Source organism: Drosophila subpulchrella, chromosome 3R (assembly GCF_014743375.2).
Source record: "Drosophila subpulchrella strain 33 F10 #4 breed RU33 chromosome 3R, RU_Dsub_v1.1 Primary Assembly, whole genome shotgun sequence".
NCBI classification, from domain to species: domain Eukaryota; kingdom Metazoa; phylum Arthropoda; class Insecta; order Diptera; family Drosophilidae; genus Drosophila; species Drosophila subpulchrella.
In genome coordinates, this window is record NC_050609.1 from 11,480,003 (window position 1) to 11,501,326 (window position 21,324).

The 21,324-nt window shown below is 37.6% G+C and overlaps 2 protein-coding genes across 7 annotated transcripts in view; one reads left to right on the top strand and one right to left on the bottom strand.

The window, feature by feature from the left end:
* LOC119547186 (poly(U)-binding-splicing factor PUF60-B) overlaps positions 1 to 18,592 on the top strand; it is a 104,283-nt gene extending 85,691 nt beyond the window's left edge. For all 6 annotated transcript variants that reach the window (XM_037853924.1, XM_037853941.1, XM_037853950.1 and 3 more), the window contains 3 exons: positions 5,629 to 6,181; positions 10,150 to 10,853; positions 10,911 to 18,592. In XM_037853924.1, coding sequence (XP_037709852.1) covers positions 5,629 to 6,181; positions 10,150 to 10,853; positions 10,911 to 11,388 — 1,735 coding nt within the window. In that variant the 3' untranslated portion in view covers positions 11,389 to 18,592. The remainder of the gene's footprint in view (positions 1 to 5,628; positions 6,182 to 10,149; positions 10,854 to 10,910) is intronic.
* LOC119547218 lies at positions 1,640 to 21,220 on the bottom strand. The gene is given in 8 exon segments (XM_037853980.1): positions 1,640 to 1,813; positions 1,865 to 2,020; positions 2,023 to 2,046; positions 2,626 to 2,701; positions 2,778 to 2,942; positions 20,796 to 20,866; positions 20,932 to 20,971; positions 21,031 to 21,220. Coding segments are annotated over 7 exon segments (552 nt in total). The 5' UTR covers positions 21,094 to 21,220; the 3' UTR covers positions 1,640 to 1,813; positions 1,865 to 1,907.
* Positions 21,221 to 21,324: the final 104 nt, after the last annotated feature.

A 21,324-nucleotide genomic window follows, 5' to 3' on the forward strand; every position in this document is an offset into this window, starting at 1 on the left:
CTCATATACGTTGCTTATCCAACAAACTAGTTGCTTATTGGTTCCATTGTGTGTTACGTCTTGAGCAAAGTCCTTAAATATATCAAGTCACCTTAAGTGCTTAATTTAATGTGTTCGCCATCAGTCCGAGGGCAGGCCATAAAAAGTTGGATGATGGCTCGTGACCAAGCACCTTCCCTGCTGTTTATTTGACGCAATTAAAATGCGTGGCATGGTATGAGAACGGTAGGGGTTTCCACATGAAGTGGGGGGACGTTAAGTGCGCCTAATCGAATTACATGTCGCGGTGACGACTGCTGATGTCATCGCCATCATTATTTTCGGGTTTGGGGTTTTCCCACACAACTTTCAGCAAATCCTTCCTTAATCGTGACCCCCTCTCTCACCATCAAAAGGGCTTCTTTAGCATTCCATTTTTCTGGGTCAGTAGCCATCAAATTGACAGACGTCTTTCACACGGCAAAAAATCCTGCAGACGACGTCGCTTCGGAAAGTTCAACAACCGATGGAGGAAAACCACACAACCACACACGTGCAGGGAAAACCCCACCCGAAAATACCACCCCCACCGCCCCGGCCATCAAAGATTGCTTTTCAACACCTTCATTGAATTATTTCGCAATCTATTTTAATAAATTTCATATCCTTTGGCATTATTTCCCATTTCCTGGGACAAAAATCAATAACGCACATAACGCAGTCACGATTTGTTTTTGCCCACACACACACATGCGTTCCATTTGGCACATAAAAAAAAAATATGGTCCCAATTTAACACTGAAAATTGTCCCAAGCAGCGACCAATTTTTTTTTGTTTCGGGATTTTTCTTACCGACCAAACTCTCCTCCTTTTTGGGATTTTGTGCAGGGCGCAGGCGCCCTGGAAAATGAGCTTATATCCGAATGGAAGGAAGGCAGGACGTGCAGGGGATGTCCACACAAAAGGTACAGCAATTTGCTAAGGGCATTATCAAAACATATTCATATTTAAGCGAGTTATTTATGTTGTTTTACTTAGTTACAACCGTTTGTCGTCGAGCTGCCATCCATATACCATTGCTAGCCTGAAGGGCTTTCTTAGTTTCAATACCATATTTTTCTTATAGAACTTAATTTTTTCCTTTACCTTATAATCTTTCTAGAATGATTTCGTTTTGTATATCAATATTTTCAAAAACATGAAATAGAATACATGTATGTTAAAATTTTTTAAAGTAACTTTTACCCAGATATAAAAATACCTTAGGAGTTTATATTGGACTATAAAAAAAAAATTATTTAATAATAATTTTTAATTATTAAAAAATTATAATTGTAATTATTTATAATATAATTTAATTATTATCGGATTCTGGTGTGGCCGTTGGGGATCATATACACAATCCAACCGGCTCAAGAATATTCAATATTTTTGAATTAATGCGCCACGTAACAGAAATGTTAAGATGTAACGTTTTCTAACAGCGGCAGAAGTGTTTTAGTCGACTTCCGCAAGAGGTCGCTAGAATCTATATGAATTCTACACCAAGGACCTTTTTACATACCAATACCTACCGCTGCAGGGCGCCACCATTGCAATTGCTTGGTAGCCGCTAGATGTCGCTGCAAATAAAATCTTGTAGATACACTCACAAAAGGATTATTGCACAAGATAATTTTTTAATTCAGTATTTTATGCATACTTATTATAAATATACTTGAATATAATTTTTCACGAATAAACCATTATTAGAAAAGCACGAACTTCTCCTTGCCAATTTAAAATAATTTAGTTATGCACTCGGAAGTCTCGCCATAAAGATGGAAAGTCTTCCTGAGGAAGGATTAAAATCAATAAAATCCCCTTGCAGATGTTAAAACATACCATGTATAAAAACTCGTTTATCAGCTATTGTAGGGAATTGTTCTTAGCGTATCCGGAACCTTAGAGCCAGCCGGCAGGATGGTAGCTGTATGGTCAGATCTATGAAGTACATGGTTTCTATGCTAATCTGACCACCTCTAATCCAGGCGAAGTTTACTTTTTTTTTTTGTCATCCTTCTCAACTGTCGGATACAGGTCGCAATCAGTTAAATATATGAGTCTTTAAATGGAAGTAACAGAGCATCGTCCTATAATTTTGAATATAATCTGCTTCGTCCTATGACTTTTTATATAATTGCTGCCAGTCCCAAAGCAACACCAGTGACAAGTGCATGTGCTGCAATTTCTTTACCGCTCATACCGTCATCACTTTTCTTTTCACCGCCCCCCGAATCTGGAATGCATGAAAAATTTTCATTTTCATTAGTTGGGATTGTCCATGATGATCGTGAAAATTTTCAACGCATCCCAGACCACAAAATTGGCAAGGTGACAAAAAAGATAAACGATATAACGGCAGAATCGAATATATATAATAGAATACTAAGGCCAGACTTAAATTGGCATTAAAAAACTTAAGGACAATTTCTGGGAAGCGTTAAAAATTTTTACATTAAAAACAGTCAGGATCAGAAAATATTATTGAAATATAAACAAAATAGCAACATAGATTAAGTTTTTTTTAGTAAATCCAAATTTACTATATATATAGCTCTTTGTTTTTTATCGAATCTTGTCTGTAATTTTGTACTATCACTTACATGATGGGCCATTGACATCGCCTAGCCTGGCCAAGATCGCACCGGGTGGCATTTCATAGTCACTACGGCCACCCCACTGTAGAATATGATATAATATAATAATAAATATTAAATAAAAAGTCGCCGACAACAACGATGGGAACAACACTGACCTTGCGGCTCTTTGGTTTATACCAAGGTCCTTGGCGCGATTCAAAAAACTCGTAATGCGCCGAGTCCTTGGTAAACCACACATCATCCTTGGTCAGACCCAGCCTGATCATAGCACCAACTTTGAGAAACAAGCCAACTACTGATATGACCAGAATGGGAAGAACCTGTGGGATGGATTAGCTTTGTTTGAGATTGACATAAAAGTCGAGGAAAGATAACTATTTAATTCTAAGAGTTATATAAATAAAACGCTGCTACTTAAGTAGCTTTAAAGTGAGGGTGCATTTTTATATTTTCTTGTTCACTAGGTTTTAAATTTAGAGAGACAATTTCTGGGAAATTAATGCGACATTGGTTTAGCTTCCGATGTCGATGCTTCTTTTTACTTTCCCTGTGAAATGTTAAGTTGTAATTGGATTGTAAAATGATATATAACATAATATTAATACCCAGTATGATCCTGCAACGAAAACAATCGGTTCCGTTTAGTTGAACTACTTCGTTTTTGTGGTTTCCTACCTATATTTTCTTTAAACAGGTTTGTACCGGTGTTCAATTTCCTTAGGGCCAGCAATGGAGTTGCAATTGCTATCCATATAGATTGGAGGCCTCGGGCCAAGCTTAGTCGAACCGAACCCTCGAATCCATACCAAGCAACCGCGGAAGTCCGGCCAATGTGATGACTAGTTTTACCACAGATTTGACCTCCAATCCATATTCACATTATTTTTTTTTCTTATCCTGTTCCTTTTCAACTGTGAAAGACAGAACAGGGTCAATTGAACACCTCATCCTACGATTGCTTTAATCCTCCTTTCAACATTCCCAGCACTTTAAACGGAAGAAGCCAACGCGGATGCACTCACGGCAGCAGGTCCTGCCATTTTCCCATGGGGTTGTTTTCGCTTCTTGTCAACTGGAAGGCAAACACATTTTGGATTACCCAAAGTGAAATGAAAATGTTCAACGCCTCCGAAAACAAGCAGGACCCAGTGACAAGAAGAAAGAATTTCTGACTATTAAACTCAACTTGTAATCCATATATTTTTTTGGCTGGGAATGTTGTAAGGAAGCGCTGAAAATCAAGTTCTTACTTCCTTTACGGTATTTTTTAAAGAAGCCTTTTTATATATATATTCTAAAGATTATATCAGACTAGCAACATAACTTACATGATGGTCCTGCTATGTCCCCTTGATATGCTTGAACTAAACCAGGTGGGACTTCGCATCGTTGATTATACCTCAAAAACTATGGGAAGATATTCTTAGAGTTCTCTCTGGGCCGCCTTAATATCGGGACTCACCTTTAGGTATTTCACGGGGTAGAAGTAACTATTTCGGGTCTCGAGATTTTCACAGGCAGCCGAGTTCGCAGTATAAGCTACATCATGCCTAGTCAGACCAATCATTACCCAGGATATCACTTCGGCAACAAATGCGGCGACCGTAATTGCTATAATCGGTACAGCCTGAGGGATAGAACCCAAATAATAGTCTTGCAAAGGATTTCAAAGATTAAAATATCCTTGCAGACTACTATATTGAGCCGTACACGCAAAAACCGTAAGCAAACGTTCCGGGAATCGTTTTTAGAACCGCCAAAGATTATTTTGAAATTCGAGCCCTAACCGCAATAATTTAAAGTTCTTTAAAAATGAAAAAGATTTATTTCAATGTTATTAAATTTTTGCTTTATGTATCAAAACCAATAAATACAATATATTACTTAATATATTTTCGCGGTTAGGGCTTGATATAGTAGTCTGAGAAAAACAAGGTGCTAATTGCTTATAATCAGAAGTCAATTAATAAGATTTCAGGCCCTAAGCAAAGGGATAAAAAAAGCAATAAATGCCTTAATAGTTACACATTCATATCGTAAATCATTCAAATTTGTTTTAAACTCAGCATTTCTCAAGTGGAAGATGTCGCTCTCAACATCACTTTGCACTCTTTTATTTGATGTCCCCTTTCTTCCTACTACCACGCACTTTCTATTCGAGTCTATTTATGGGTGTAGGCAAAATAGATTTCAGGGGGTCGATGTATTTGATATTTATTGCATTTTCAAAATACGCGCTTCTTTAGGAGGTGTGTTGGTAAACGTCGTAACTTTAGTAGAGGTAGCAAAAAATACTGATGAGCTGTTAAGTCAGCTGTCATTTGGTATTTTTCGGTTCCCTGCGCACGCTGCTTCCGAAATCCTGACAACCGACGCCGGCAGAGGCAGAGGGCAGGCATCGCTAAAGCAGCGGACGCAGCAACATTCGAGCTTCAATTTTCAAACTGCGCAGTCGCAACCGCAAACTGCTTACCAAAAAACAGAATAATACAGGATAAATTCAGTGTCGTGCAGCTAGAACATTTCCAAAAACGTTTTGGGCACTTATTTATGGCTTTGGCCCTTAACATTAATTCGCGAGCTTGTTGAGCAACAACAAAAAAATAAAACGCAATTCATTGCCATTGGCAACAACAAAGTAGAGCCCAAAAAAAAGGGAAGCGTAGTCAAAGCAAGTGGCGAAAAAAGAAAAAAATCAGGAAGAAGTCTATACGCTTTTTTTTTGGAAACCATACAAGTGACGAAATTCAAGATTTTCTGGGAAATATAATCAAGTGGCTAGAGAAAACCAAAGAAAAAAAAGACTATACCAAAGGAAAACAGCTATAAAAAAACGGGGAAACCTCATTTCTTTTGACCAACTGTCAGTCGAACGGCCTTCAAAATTCAGATAAAGCAGGAAATGCACGCGCTTCAGGAGGGCGCCACCATGCTGCACCAGCCGCCACCACCCACTTCTGGGGAGGATCACCTGCTGACCGCTGACACTTTCTTTTACGCACGCAGCAATCCCATGGAGAACGCGGCCGCAGCCGCTGCCGCCGCAGCAGCGGGCTTGATTGATCCACATCACAACCGGGATTTGCACCAGGCATTGGTGGCTTCGATAGCCAACAATGGTGTGGCCGCCATTGGCGGTGGCTTGACCACAGCGGCGGTCTTGAAGAGTGCCGCCCAGCAGCAGCAGCAGCAGCAAGCACAGCAACAACAGGCTGTGGTGCAACAGAGCCAGAACTCGGTGGTCGTGTCCTCTGGCCAGGATCAGCCCAAACAGGAGCAGGCCCAACAGGCCGCCTTGGCGCTGCTCAAGGAGAACGTGAATGCCTCGGCTGGGGCAGGACAGAATAATGGCCAGGTCGCCCTGGGGGGCAGCAACAAGAGCGGCTCCTCCGGCCGATCCACACCCAGTCTGAGCGGAGGCAGTGGCTCCGATCCGGCACCGGGCAAACTCTTTGTCGGCGGTCTCAGCTGGCAGACATCGTCGGATAAACTCAAGGAATACTTCAATATGTTTGGCACCGTCACCGATGTGCTCATCATGAAGGATCCCGTCACCCAGGTAAGCCGAAATATCCTCTATTTTCATCTATTATATGTCGTCTACTATTTTTATATGATGATGTACCTTCATAATCCCCCTGCCTTTCGGGTTTACAGCTACCATTTTGTGATTTACCTTTTGCACAGCTGCAAAACTGCAGGTTTTGTCGCCCTCTTTGCATTTCCCTTTTCTACCGGCCTTCCAGCCGAGGTTTAGAATTACAGTTCTTCGGCGTTACGTGCCAAAAACAAAAGAATCAAAGTAAGAAACAGGAGGAGGAGGAGGAGGGAGAGGAGGAGAATGAAAGGACCACCGAACCCAAAATTAAATTTAATCAGGTTTTATATGTAGATCAGCTTGTCGGGGTTGATCCACTCGGAACTGTTTATAGGGCCACGAACTTAAGAACCAATTTCCTTGTCATAATTTGTATGCAGGGTGTATCAATTTTCTGATGAACATGCTGGCCACCATTTCCTGAGAAGTTTGGGGCGTAAGATTTCGGTTAGAGTACCGAGAAATTTTATAGAATAATTATTTTATTATAGGATCTTAAATCTGATACAATAAATTACTGTTCCAGGTTCCACTTGGATATATTAGTATTTTTGGACTACAAGCAAACAAATGCTTTTCAAAATAACCTTTCGGATCACCTTGTTTCTAAGAAACGTCAAAGGTATGGTGACAAATTATTTGGACATTATCGATATCTGGCCATAGGAGATTTCCCTCGAAAAAGCAGAGTTATGGCAGCGGAAATTGACTTTTTGGAAATGCTTAATGCCTTGAGCAATTTGTCCGCTTGATAAGCGGACATTATCCACACATCCTACATGCATTTAGTCGTCGGTACCTATACACAAATATTTCCATTCGATTATATACAATGTGGCTCCCCAACGAAAAAAAAGAGCGCGCGCGCTGCTTTAGGGCCATAAAACAGCAGCTGCCGCATTGTTCCTGCTCGAGTCCTGTTCCTCCGGCGCAGCTGTTCTGCGACCTCCGCAACTAGGGTTTCTGGGGTTCGGTTTTTGGGTTCGGTGTTTAAGGATTCGGCACAGGACAAATTCTATACGTACACCTGGGGTTGTTTCCGAGCCAATTGCGCAATTACGGAACGAGTCGGACTGCCACGACTGCATGATAGGGCAGTTATATTCGCCGCGATCGACTAACGGGGTTGTGTCCTGTCCCCTCAACAGTAGAACCCGAAAGATATGTACACACACACACAAAACACACCTTTTGTTCCATCATTCCCCCCTCTTTGAAAAGAAAAAAAAAGAAGAAGAGAGTATACAAAAAACAAGAAACAAACAAAGCGAGAAGAAAACTGGTTTACCAACTGTCTTTGCTTATGAAGACGATCCTTGCGATAATCGGGGGAACACTGTAGTCCATAAGCACCTAAGATCAGTCAATTAATTAGCTAGTCATATGATGTAGTAAACCAAATGTATGAACTACTAAACATAACATAATTTTAATAAACATAAAACCACAATCAAAAGTGAGGAATCTCGAGTCAAGGACAAGGCCGGAAGCCAATAAAGGAACCAGAGCAGCCCGAATACCTGGGGCCCAGGTAACCATAACCATAGCCAGGATGCCAAACCACAGGATGACGAACCAGCGTCGGCTTAGGTACATTATTAAAAAAAAAAACAAAAAGAACCCACAAAAAGCAATCGCCAAGTACTTTAACTACTGTATAAAAAAGAGAACGTTTAGCGTACTTGAATTACTCAATACTGGCGCATCGTAACTCTCGTATATCGTATAACTCTGAGCAATAATAATAACTGCATAATTGTAATCGTATCTCTAATTGAATGTACTCGTTCTTGTACTCTCCTAATCGTACTCGTACTCCGTATTGTGTACTTGGTTTATTTTAGCGTTTCTCACCCAATAAAAACAAAAAAAGTATTCAACAAAAATACAATTCCACGCATTGATTTTAAGCAAGCCTCCAAAAGCAAATCAAACTAACGAGTTTATCTTTCATATCTTACACCGTTGTTGAATCTAGAACTCAATTGAGAACATAGTTGAAAGAGGCGTGCTTTACCCCCAATAATATACTATCCAATGCCCATGTTCCCACTTTAGTGTAAGATGGAATCGAAAATCGTCCTGGCAACTGTTGACTTGATTGTGTAACATAAATAAGAACCTTAGTTTAGCATAATTTACCCAATACTACAACTTATTACCATATTACAAGACCCCGTAAAAGTTAGACCTTATAAATAACCATTATCCGCCATTTTGTTTGTATGTGTTTAGTTAATGCTTTATAATTTACTTTGGCAAATCGAATCATTAAAAATTAACAATGTATTTTAAGTTGCGTATTTCGAATACTTATCGAAAAATACATTTTTTGTGTTCTGTTATGTCGCTGATTTTATGTTCTTGAGAATCCGCCGTTTGTAACCGCATTAATTGGAAGAAATCCATTATGCTTAGTAAATAGAACACCCCGAATTCGGCATAAATTCATAAATCGAAACTTATAGGATATATCCTAGGTCCTGTAAATGTATGTAGCTAGTTGTGTTACCCCACAAAAATCCCCGCCCATAAATAAAGCTCGTCTTTAAAAATGAAATTTACCCGCAGGGTTAAATTATACACTAGAAATTATATATTTTTCTCTTTAGGTAGGTAGTCTTATAGTTTCTCTCTATTTCTCTCTGGAATTATGTACAATAAATTGTATTTGAGCCATTTGACTCTACTTTGCCCTAGGCTTAAGAAAAAATTGTATCCCCCCATTACTGTAATATATGTAACCGGTACGAGAATAATTAATTAGACTAAGCAACAAATATCACACATTCAATACTCATTCTTTGTAAAAACTATTAAGTAATTATTAAGCAAAACTAACCAAAGAAAACGAATTGTATGGCAAAACGGTTTTAAACATTAATTGCAAGAAAAATAAGCAACAAAAAAGAGGGCCTTAGATAATTTTTAGAAAGCATATCTAGAGCATTCCCACTTTTTCTAATAAACCTATCTTGAAGACACAGTGCGTTTTAGAACTATAAAGTAAATCTTGCAATATAGTACAGTAAAATTCACGAAATAAATTTTATAAAAGTCTTTTCAATGTACATTTGAAACTATTTTTTAAATTTATAGCTCTAAGCCGCACTATCCCCACTTTTCTATATATTAAAGCCTTACTATCACATACACCATATGTAATTGCCACATACATTTGTATCCTTGAGTTGAGTTCGCAATCACGGCAGAGTGAACGAATGTTTTTGGTATCCTCCAGTTTTCGTGTATATATCTATGCCTCCTGTACCTACATTTATATCTGGGATCTAGAGGGGTGCCGCATCAGTATGGTGAACACGTTGAATGCATATTCGTAATGTTTCTATGATATATGTATGTTCCAGTTTAGCAAATGACCATATAACGATCGATCTACTTGCGTATAAATATTGGTATTCTGTTAACAAAGCAAAAGTATCCTTAGAAGAATTTTAGTTTTTAGTTGAAACATATTTTGTGTTCTTTGGATTTAAATTAAAACTTGTTTGTGTTTACTCCACAAAATAATCAATACATATTGAAAAAACAATGCAAATTTGATGAGCAAAAGCGTAAAAAGGCCACGCCCAATTCAGTCGATAAAGCCATCTACATACATGCATTTAAACTGTATCCGTATCTGTGTTTACATATATCTTTAAATATAATTTTTATATACTTGTGGAAGATCGAGTTCCGATCGACTTGATTGATTCTTACTTTGTTGGACTTTTGCTAACGTTCCGTAGGACATTTTACGATTATTAATCCTAGTTATATAACTACAACTACATTTGCAACTTAGACTTAGTCGCCTCTAACCGAAGCTCTGTTTTTAGCATTTGATTTCCCGCCAAAACTAATGTATCCGTGTCTATTTGTTTTTCTTCCCCACCCACACACAAATCTAAACTGAACACCTACAGCGCAGTCGCGGCTTTGGTTTCATCACATTCCAAGAACCCTGCACCGTGGAGAAGGTCCTCAAGGTGCCCATTCACACACTCGATGGCAAGAAGATCGACCCCAAGCATGCCACCCCAAAGAACCGACCCCGTCAGGCCAACAAGACCAAGAAGATCTTTGTGGGCGGCGTCTCGCAGGACACCTCCGCCGAGGAGGTCAAGGCCTACTTCAGCCAGTTTGGTCCCGTCGAGGAGACGGTCATGCTGATGGACCAGCAGACGAAACGCCACCGTGGCTTCGGATTCGTCACCTTCGAGAACGAGGATGTGGTTGATCGCGTCTGCGAGATCCACTTCCACACCATCAAGAACAAGAAGGTCGAGTGCAAGAAAGCCCAGCCCAAGGAGGCGGTCACCCCGGCTGCCCAGCTCCTCCAGAAGCGCATCATGTTGGGCACCCTGGGCGTACAGTTGCCCACAGCTCCGGGTCAGCTGATTGGAGCCCGCGGCGCTGGCGTGGCCACTATGAACCCTCTGGCCATGCTCCAGAATCCCACACAGCTGCTGCAATCCCCGGCAGCAGCCGCCGCCGCCCAGCAGGCCGCCCTCATATCACAGAATCCGTTTCAAGTACAAAACGCCGCCGCAGCAGCCTCGATGGCCAATCAAGCGGGCTTCGGCAAGCTGTTGACCACATATCCGCAGACCGCGCTGCACAGCGTCAGGTTAGTTAAATTTCGATGTTTTTAAGAACTTTACTGATGGTTGGTAATCTCCCTTAGGTATGCACCCTATTCGATCCCCGCCAGCGCCGCCACTGCCAACGCTGCCCTGATGCAGGCCCATCAGGCGCAGAGCGTGGCCGCCGCTGCCCATCATCACCAGCAGCAGCAACAGCAGCAGCATCACCACCAGCAGCAGACCCACAACGCCCATGTGGCCGCCGCCCAGCAGCAGCAACAGAGCCACCAGCACGCCGTCTCCAACTCCGCTTCGCAGGCGCACTCGGCGGCAGCGGCTGCCGCTCTGGCGGCCAATGCCGCGAATGGAGCCGGTGCCGCTGGAGCCCACAGCCTGGCCGCTGCCGCCCAGCAGGCGGGTTTGATGGCCGGCAATCCCCTGAATGCCGCTGCTGCCGCCGCCGCCGCTGCTGCCAATCCGGCGGCTGCCTACCAAAACTACGCCCTGGCCAATGTGGATATGTCCAGCTTCCAGGGCGTCGATTGGAGCACCATGTACGGCATGGGCATGTACGTCTAAGACGCGGGTTTTGTTTGGTAATTTGAATGAAACACTCACCATACACCATACTCCACCACCCCATACACTCACTCACTCTCATGTGAAACACCACCACCCCTAGTTGTAGTCCCATACGAAATCCACATGGCCCCCATCCATAAATATTCATAGAACCACACAGAAACACTCTCTCATACGAAGTTGGTTTTCCTTTGAGTTTGGCTTAGTTAGTAGTCCGCAACACGGAAGGCAAATTAAGTATTATATTTAAGGAGCCCTCGGGCGAGTTCAATAAATACTAACTAATATATATATATACATATAAAAAAAATCATAAGCAATATAAGCAACAAACAAACAACAAAAAAAGGAAGCAAAGCAAAGCGAAATCGAGGAAAAACAAAATTCAAAACCAAAAAGCAAAAATTACGGAGCGATAGAGAAGCAAAAGAAGGAAAACACATTAAAAACCACCGATTGTGATTGCGTTTAAATGTAGCCGTTAATATATAATTTTTAGTGCATAAAAAACCATTAAACCTAATCCTAAATTAAAATAAACAAATAAAAAACTAAAAGTAAATATATATATAAATACATATTTATGAAAAGCAAGAGCAAGGAATGAATCTTATAAGTTGACTCACGCTCGATTAATCAAGAAAGGCGCTCATTATTTAAAAATTAAAGAAATCCTTATGTTTTTGGAGCCGTAAACTCAACTGAAATCCATGAGAAACTACTCCTGCAAGGGCAGTATTAAGTAATCGAATGAAACTGCAAAAGAAAACATTTTGCTCAAGACAAAGAGTTATTAATTAATGTTTAAACCAAGCTAACCAACTAAAGCGATGAAACCCAAAATGAAACTATTATTTTAGAGGTTTAGTTGAGTTCGAATTTAATTCATCCAGCATAGATTACAACAACAGAGTTAACCAATCACCAACGAACATCACCAACTCACGTACACAAACACTCGAAAACCCCCATCCCCCTATATCTTCTATCTCCCTAACTCTGTTCTTTGTACTTAATAATATAACATAAAACAATACAAATACCACAACGAACAAACCAAATTTCTGTTGTGTTTTGTGTGTGCGACTCTTATTTGATTTAGTTTTAGAACTAGTTTAGTCTCCACTCAATCTCAACCATTTGTAGCAAGTAACTCAATAACATTTGTTGAATATTTTGGCATTTGCATATTACTATTATTATAATTTTGACCGACAGAAAGTTCTCTGGACTAGAGCGGCCTATTTTATATTTTATAAGACATTCAAGTGAGAACGACTCCTTAGGGCAGTGTACTAATCTTCTAGATTTTGAACCCTCTTTCCAATTCGTATTTCATTTGCATAACCATCCAAGCAACTCATGAACCAGGTAATATTACTTTACTGTAGCTTATTGTTTTAAATGGCACAATCTTAGTTCTTAATATTATTTTGTAATTACCTTATCTGTAGCATTTGCATTTGATTTTGCATTCGACAAATACTTCACCCATTGAAACCAAGAAAAACAAATCGAAATAAGAATAAAACCGGAGCAGATGCTCCTGGATAGTTATGTATTTGTCTCATTTGAATCGCTTGCATGTTTAAAGTTTAATTTTAGTTACTAGTTATCATTTGGAAAGTAATATTTTGCGTATGTAAATATTTAGTTTATATACATTACACACATACACACACACACATTATATGGAAAACAATGAAACATTTGAAGTAATTTTTTGTGTTTAATAAAAACCAACGAACAAAACAACAAACAACTTTGCCATGAGTTGAGCAAACATTTGTGTTTTCTTATGATTTGATTAATTTGACTGTAAATATTTGACCACATTATAAACTGTATTATTTGATTTGATTTACCTCGTAAACCACACTCTGTATCTGTTGTTGTGCTGTGCTGTCTTTCTCTCTATTTATCTGCTCCTCTCACCCATGTGTAGAACTTATTACATTTCGATGCATTTGCCAGTACCAAAAAGTAAACGATTGTGGAGAATTGTTTTTAATTCCTGTAGACTTTCGCCTCGAGGGGTGAGTATTATGATGTAATATCGTTTCGTATACCAAAGATTTTGCATATTAACCAAAATTCCATTCACATTTGCTGGGCCGAATTCGAGGCTCGAGTCCCATTCACCCATGTGCAGAAACTAATTTATTTATTTATTGTTAACGCTTAAGACTCTAACACATTCCACACGTGCTATGGTGCCATTTACTTATCAATATGAATATTTATAATTTTCTTAACTCCTCTGTCAGTTCTCGATCTCAGAACAATTGCTTTTAGCATAAGATTGATTTTACCCTGCCCATCCAAGAAGAATACGAAAAATTCCTTTTTACTACGTACACATGTTTTGTTCTATTGACATAATTTATAAACAAACCAAATAAAAATATTTATATTTGATTACTGCATTTTCCATTTATTTATATTAGCCTAAAAAGCAAGAAGTCAAAAAATGTTATCATAGCTGCCTATGTTTATTGTAATACTTCGAAAGTAATTTAAAATTTTTGGTTACTTTTCCGTATGCTTCAACATTAAGTCAGAGCGAAAAAAAAGTCGGCCAATTTCATAGTTTTTCGTATTGTAACAGTTGCAACAGTCTGAATTCGATATAAACAACAATATGTCTCTTATATCCAATGAAATGTTTTGTTTTCCATACTCGTACCAAAAATATATACCCAAAGTAGAAGCTTGCTAATTTTGATATACATAGTAACCAGATTGAACATACTTAAATAGCGCTCTCTGTATAAATATATACATATACATATATATATTTTTTGAATACCAATATTAATAGAATAGTAGCTTGTGGTACTCTTCTTGCCACCTAACAGATGATTCTGCCCCATCCTTGGCCTCGTGGCGTGTCCAGACTTTCTTAAATGATTTTGAGTGTTGGGCCTCTCGATATAATATTACGCTGAACGTTGATAAAACGCAACAAGCCACCTTTGCTCTTCGACCTGGCCGCTCCCATAGCCTTTACTTAGACGGTGATAGACTTAAGCATGAGCAGAAAGTAACGCACCTCGGTGTTACCCTAGACCGCCTTCTATGCTGGAAGAGTCAGATCGATCGAGCAAGGACGAAACTGGGCAAAATGAACTGGCTACTTCGCCCAGGTAGTGGATTATTCCTTCAGGCTAAAGTAAGGCTCTTCAAAGCCATTGTTCTCCCGACCCTTAATTGGGGTATAACATGCTGGGGCATCGCTTGCGACAGGTCGTTAAGAAGCGTACAAACTTGCATCACAAAGGCCCTACGGAGGATGCTTGGGGTGAAGTGGCACCATTATGTCAAAAATAGCGTTTTATTTCGTGACACGGGAGTACCAACCGTTACTGAGATGATAACACAATTCTCAAATCGCTAAAGAGATCGCTTACTGGTGCATTTAGACCGCCTGGCCAGACGTCTTGCCACACCCCTGGGTCAACGTCGTCTCCGCAGACGACACCCATCAGACCTATGGATCCTCGGCCGTGATAGACATGGGCGACTTTTATAATTTACATTTTTTTAACCAGCTATAGAATATGCCCCACTGTCGCTTCACCCACCCGTTGATTTCGCGATTTTTTTGTTTAAACAACATTCAACATGAAAACAAGAACCTTACTTGTTAGGCATGTTACATAGACTTATATCAAAAAAAAAAGAATATTTAATAATTAAATTGCTCAAAATGGAGGGTTGGTTGATATGAATTTTAGTAAGAATCCAAAACTTAAAGGGAATCCAACTCCAAAAAACCACATAATTATTACAAATAAAAAAGTAACTTTCGAAAATCTAAAATCTATTATAAAGTCAATCTTAAAAATATTTGAGTACTCTATTCTCGGGAACAGAAACAAAAAGTACACTTGCATATCAGCCAGCCCCCAAACCCTCGTACATTTTACAAATAGAATCTGTATTTTTGATGTGTTTTCGTGTGGTATAGCGTCATCAAGATAGTCGGTTTTCAGTCATTATTTATTGGCCCAAAAACTACATTAAGAACTTGCTGTAATATAATACCAACTTTACACACTGCGAATTGGATTTTATAATTTCGTTTGACTTGTAGGTTGACAACCAACTTATTGAAATACAAGATATTTAGATAAACCTAGTTATTTATTCCTATATAATAGTTATTTACACACATTTATGAAAAACGCATGATGAAACATGTACAGTAGTCAATTGAGAAACATCCCTTATATATACAACGGCAATCTCCAAGATTATGCAGAGACAACCCCATATCATCTGTCACAGTTGTACCCCAAGTCAAGATCCCAGAAGTCCCACATTAGCAAGACATTAGCATTAACTACGTACATAATACCTACATCATACACACATACATCATATGACAATAAGATCAACTGTGTTTCAGCATTCAAGTGTCAGTATTCGTAAACCAAATTACCTAACAAACTTATACTATGTAATCGACAAGGAAACCAATCCTAGGGAACCTTTTGGATTTGGATTCGGATTGAACGGCGTTTTTAAAAATTGGAATAGTTGGGTTAGGATAGCCTTTGAAACAAGTTCTCCCGTGCAACTCAAGTGGCGAAAACTTTATAGATATTTACATGCATACATAGAAACATATATATACATACGATGATATTTAGCAAGACCGTGATATATTCAATTAGTAAAACAAAACAAAAAATTCTATATTATATGTATATATCAATTATATATTGAGGCGTCTCTCAAAATGTGTCAAATTGCGTACTAAGAGTAGAATTTTTGGTATACCCAGGAAAACCCAGGGAAAAAACAAAGTAAACATTTCATCAACTGTTGTTGTGAAGGCTACAAAACAACGCATATCACTTTGATGGTGTCAAAACCCAGAGTTTTCGAGTTTTACCCAAGAAAAACCCAAATCGAATGTTAAACTGAATTTGTGAAAAGAGGTTTGCTGAAGAATTCTCCAGAGAATCTTTTTAACCAATCAACAAAAACGAGAAAACAGCGCAAGAAACTAGATTTCATTTTGGATATGGTTTTAGATGACCGACTACGAGTGCATCCAATAATGTATTGTTGATTTGAGTGACTCATGAGGACCAAATTTTTAGCGAAATTCAGAAATCAGGTTTTTAGATCATAAAAAAGGTAAAAATCATACCCAAATTTAACTAGTTTAATTAGAGTCTCTTTATTTGATAACCTGGAATTTTTTGGCTTCTTGCTTATTTTTTGGCGTTGTTATATTTTTCTTATCAACCAAGCGCTATGAATAACACCGACACTAATACAACCAACACACCCCCACACACTCTCAACAAGCTAGTCAATTGATGTGCATAGGCACAAACTAAGTCTTTATAAACAAATGCAAAAAGTGGTAAGTAAAAAGTGAACAACCAACAATAAAATTTAAGGGAAAATTTAAACCAAAAATCGAACGTACACAATAAAATCTAAAAGCAATTATTTCCCTTGACTAACCCTGGGAAATAAAAAAACAACAAAACATATAAATCACATTGAAAATGCTCTAAGAAACGTTTAATTTAATTTATCTTATTGAGAATTAGTTGGTAAGCTTAATATTAAGTCCAAGTGTTAAATAATTTCGAAGCAATGCGTACAAAAGTATTCACGAGATACTTTTACGAACAGGCTTTATATTTATCAATTGCTAAAATTATATTTAAATGCGTAATATATAATTAAGAAACCGTGAATGGCTACTTTTGCTCATTTCAGATGCTTAACGAAATGCTAAAATCAAAGACAAGAAAAGTCGTATTCAAACCTAATTTAAGTGTTAAGCAAGACAAATTCAAATATACTACAAAAAATGCATAAAAATTAAACCAAAAAAATATATACAATATATATATATTTAAAAAGGATCATGTTTTCTTATATAGCAAGGAAGGATGATTACTTTAACTGGCTCGTAACATATCAATTCTACTGAGCTATATTTTGAAATGGAATGCAAATTAAAACGAACGAATTCAACACCAAGTTCAATTGATACAACCGTGGTTTTTTTTATTAAGGCTAAATACAATATAAATCGTGAAGTAAATACTCAAAAACTGAGGTGAGTAAAATCGCTAACGAAATTTTAGCAGAAAGCCTTGCTAAGACTTTCCTAATCGAAAACATAACTTAGACTCGTCTTCCAGCAACTAATTGAAATGAAAAAAGTTCTTACACCAATAGTGACAACGGGAGAAAGAAATTTTAGGGATAATAAAGTTCAGTTATGTTTTGTCTAAAACCCCCAATGATTTCAAAACCATTTCAAGGGGCAGACCGAGCTCAGCTTTTGGCTATACTTGTTACACGTAATCAATCAGTACAATTTTTGCAACGAGGAATTTTAACGAAAAACAACCATATGACGGAGAAATGGTATAGGACCTTGTTTTGAATTTTGATTTCAGGTTCTGCCGCCTAATAAGGTTCCAAACACACAGATCGTTTCGACCCCTTACTAAACAAAAATCGCAGACGGGTGGAAAACTCCTCTTACTAACTGTTGTAAATTTGTTTCTCCAAAGATTGGAATGAAGGTCAAGGAAAGATAAAAAACAAACTATATAAACGATAAGCAAGTGCATTATATTGAACGATTTGGTAAACAATACGAAAGATAGCAATAAGTTTTCATATACATATATATAAACGATATAACTTCTAGGCCATAAGCAAACCAGTATGAAACCCTTTGAATTGAGTTTGGCTTGGGCTCAGAATCATACCCATAGATCAGAAAGTATGCAGTTCTATTGTAACAGCCAAGCTTATATGCATTTCTTTACGAAATGTTTATTATTTGTTTAGCCTGTAACGAGAAATGGATATATTATATATACAACACCCTGTATCTTGTAACTGTAACATGTAACTGCTGTCGCTCTATTTCTCGCTCTATACTTGTAGCGATGTTTAGACACCAACATATATACTGAAACACAATATATAATTCTTTCGATATATACAAAGGACATGTAAACGGTATTTACTCTTTTAGCCCAAAATCCCCGAAATACCCAAAATCCAAACCGAAAAAAATCAAACAAATTGCTGACAAAAATATAATGTGAACCCTTTGTGTAATTTTCCTTTTGAAAATCTTCTTGGCATAAACCCTTTTTGAATTGAATTGAAATGAATAAATGAAATGTGAAAGAAAATTTTACAAATAGAACCGTTGTATTTGATTTGAACTAAATGGAATACGAGTAATATAACATCTGGAAAAGTATATTTGTAACTTGAAAGTAGTTTGCACGAAATAATTTTTTCCTGTATAATGCACAAAAAAATGAAGTGTCTGTACAACATATTGTATTGTTAATGCTTAGCGTAAGATTAGCTGTAATTAAATATATATATAATCGTACATTCGTATGGTACTAATTAGTTTATAGTTGAATTAGAAACCACCGTCATATTAGACTTTGTAAAATGTACTTGTATAACGTACTCTTCGTTTCGAACTTGATACCACGTAATCGTAAAAGTAATGGTAATGATTGACATTTAGTAATATCGACATTGATTATATAAAAACTCACTTTATTATCAGTAGTTTCCAAACATTTTCTTTTTTCTTAGACTATAACCGGTGCTCATTTTGGTTTTGGTTTACATTTCTATCATTTAGTTCTTAAATATGTATAAATTGAGATTCAGTCCCTTCTGGTGGGATCTCATCATCTACTTTGTTAATCCAACTGAGGACTGTAGAAAATGAAAGCCTGCACCTACTGCCAGTGTATATTAATTGCAATCATTGGGAAAGAGATTCTGGGAAGTTAAACGAGGTTTTAAACCATTCTCGATTAAATGCACAGTGCACAGATCATAGGAGATTGGGTTTAAGTGGATATACAATTTTTAACCAAACATTTGAGTGCCGGTTATAAGTCAGTACTTTCCTTTTTTTAAGGATCAGATTTACTTTGGTTTTTGTTTTTACTTCTAGTGTATGATACTCATGCTTTTAGTGCAGTAATTGCAGCATTTTATTTCAATCATTCTGATTTGTACATAAACTACCAAGTGGTATCCAACTGTTGTTTTCAAACCAATTTATTTATTTGCTTTAAATTAGGCTTATACACACAGAAGGCAAAGCATGGTTTTTGATATACAAAGATATCTCAATGGAAATCAATGATCAGCAAGCGAAAAGCTAAGAAAACTCTTTTTAAGAAACACATATGCGACAATACCCTTTTTGTGTGAACTCAAAGTTTGCTAGAGAGTATCCTCTAAGCGAAAGGTAAATCATATGATTCAACAATTAACAGTCAGATATTATAGGGAGATAGTCAGAGCGAGGACAACATATAAGCAATATATAACTTTGATACCGATGTGTTAACGTTGAGGCAAACTCAAGTAATAGATACATATAAATTATATATATTTGTATTTCAAAGATGTGCCGTAAGCGCGATCTTGAACATTAAAATGGTGACCCAAAAAGCTAACACTAGAACCCTAAGCGCTGAGTTGAAAGATGAACCAATTTATTGATACACCGATGCACACTGTGTTGTTGTGTTGGTCGTTATAAGAAAAAACCAAAACAGTAGCATATAAACGGAGTATTAATATCTCAAAAAGAAATTCAATGTTTTACGTTGCCAGTGTTTGTGCAATACAAAATTATATACAAAAACCATTGAAAACTGTGTCGGATGATTTCGAGAAGTTTTCGAAATGCTGTTCCCAAAGTTGGTTGCCCTTAGCTTCTTATGCCGTATAAATATATTATTGAAAATTAAATATTATATAAAGTATTCATAGATAACGTATAGATTTGATTAGACCGTAGTACATACATGCACACTCATTCACACTAGAAGACAGACATCAGTTGGTATTGAGTAAACTTGAATTTGCGTAAAAATTTGCTGTTTGACTTTGACCCACACGAAACTCAAACCGAACTCATCTTAAATGTTGCAGCGTATTATTATAAATAATTATATACTATATACATATATACCACAATAAATGTTTCACATAAAATAATTTGCTCTGTAGTTTCAACCAACTTAATTTCCGTGCATTTCCACACCCAACACATCTACTTATTATAATTTTGTATCTACTTTAAGAATCTTGCGCGTAGCTAGTCTGATAAAATTGGCCTTTTGTTCGATTTTTTTTTAACAAATACACTAATTACAATTTTATTTAATACTTTGCACTGAATAACCTTATCTAGGTCTATCCTACTTAGAACTGCTCCAAAAGTCTGTTAGAGGCACTTAAAGTAAGCATAGAAGTTTATATCACCTCTTGCAACATCTTACAGATTCCGAATATAGATTAATATCAAGGATGGTAAGATTTGATTAGGGATTTCAGGGAATTCGTCTTTAAGCACTTACCCCCCAATGATGCATAATGGCCTTCTTCGAGAACACACAAGGATCATCATCTAGAAACGGTACCAGATTCTCTGAAAAGAAAATGCTTCTTCAAATAAGCAGCCCTAAAATTGATTCGCCTGAATCTAGTACTCACTCCTAACTAATAAAGTGCGGGTTGACGGTGGTGGTTGCAACTAAGGATTGGGTCGATAAATAATTATTACAGGTTCTCCTTATGTTCCTCTTGGCTCACCTTTGGCACGAGTAATAAAGGAGCGCGCCTTCGGAAAGCAACAGCTGTAAGACGAAGCGCCATTTTATTAAAATGTGCTAGTCCAATATTTTAAATTTTCGAATTTTGAGTAAAATTTTTTCTAGCTTTGCCAAAAGGGAAATTCTTGTTCTATTACACACGAAATTTTGATAAAGACTAAAATCTGTCGCTTAGATATTATTGACGTATTTTCCTTGTGTTCAGTAAAGGTTCCTTTTTATTTATATTTACTTATACCCTTGCAAACAGGCTTAGAAGACTTCTTCTTTTAGC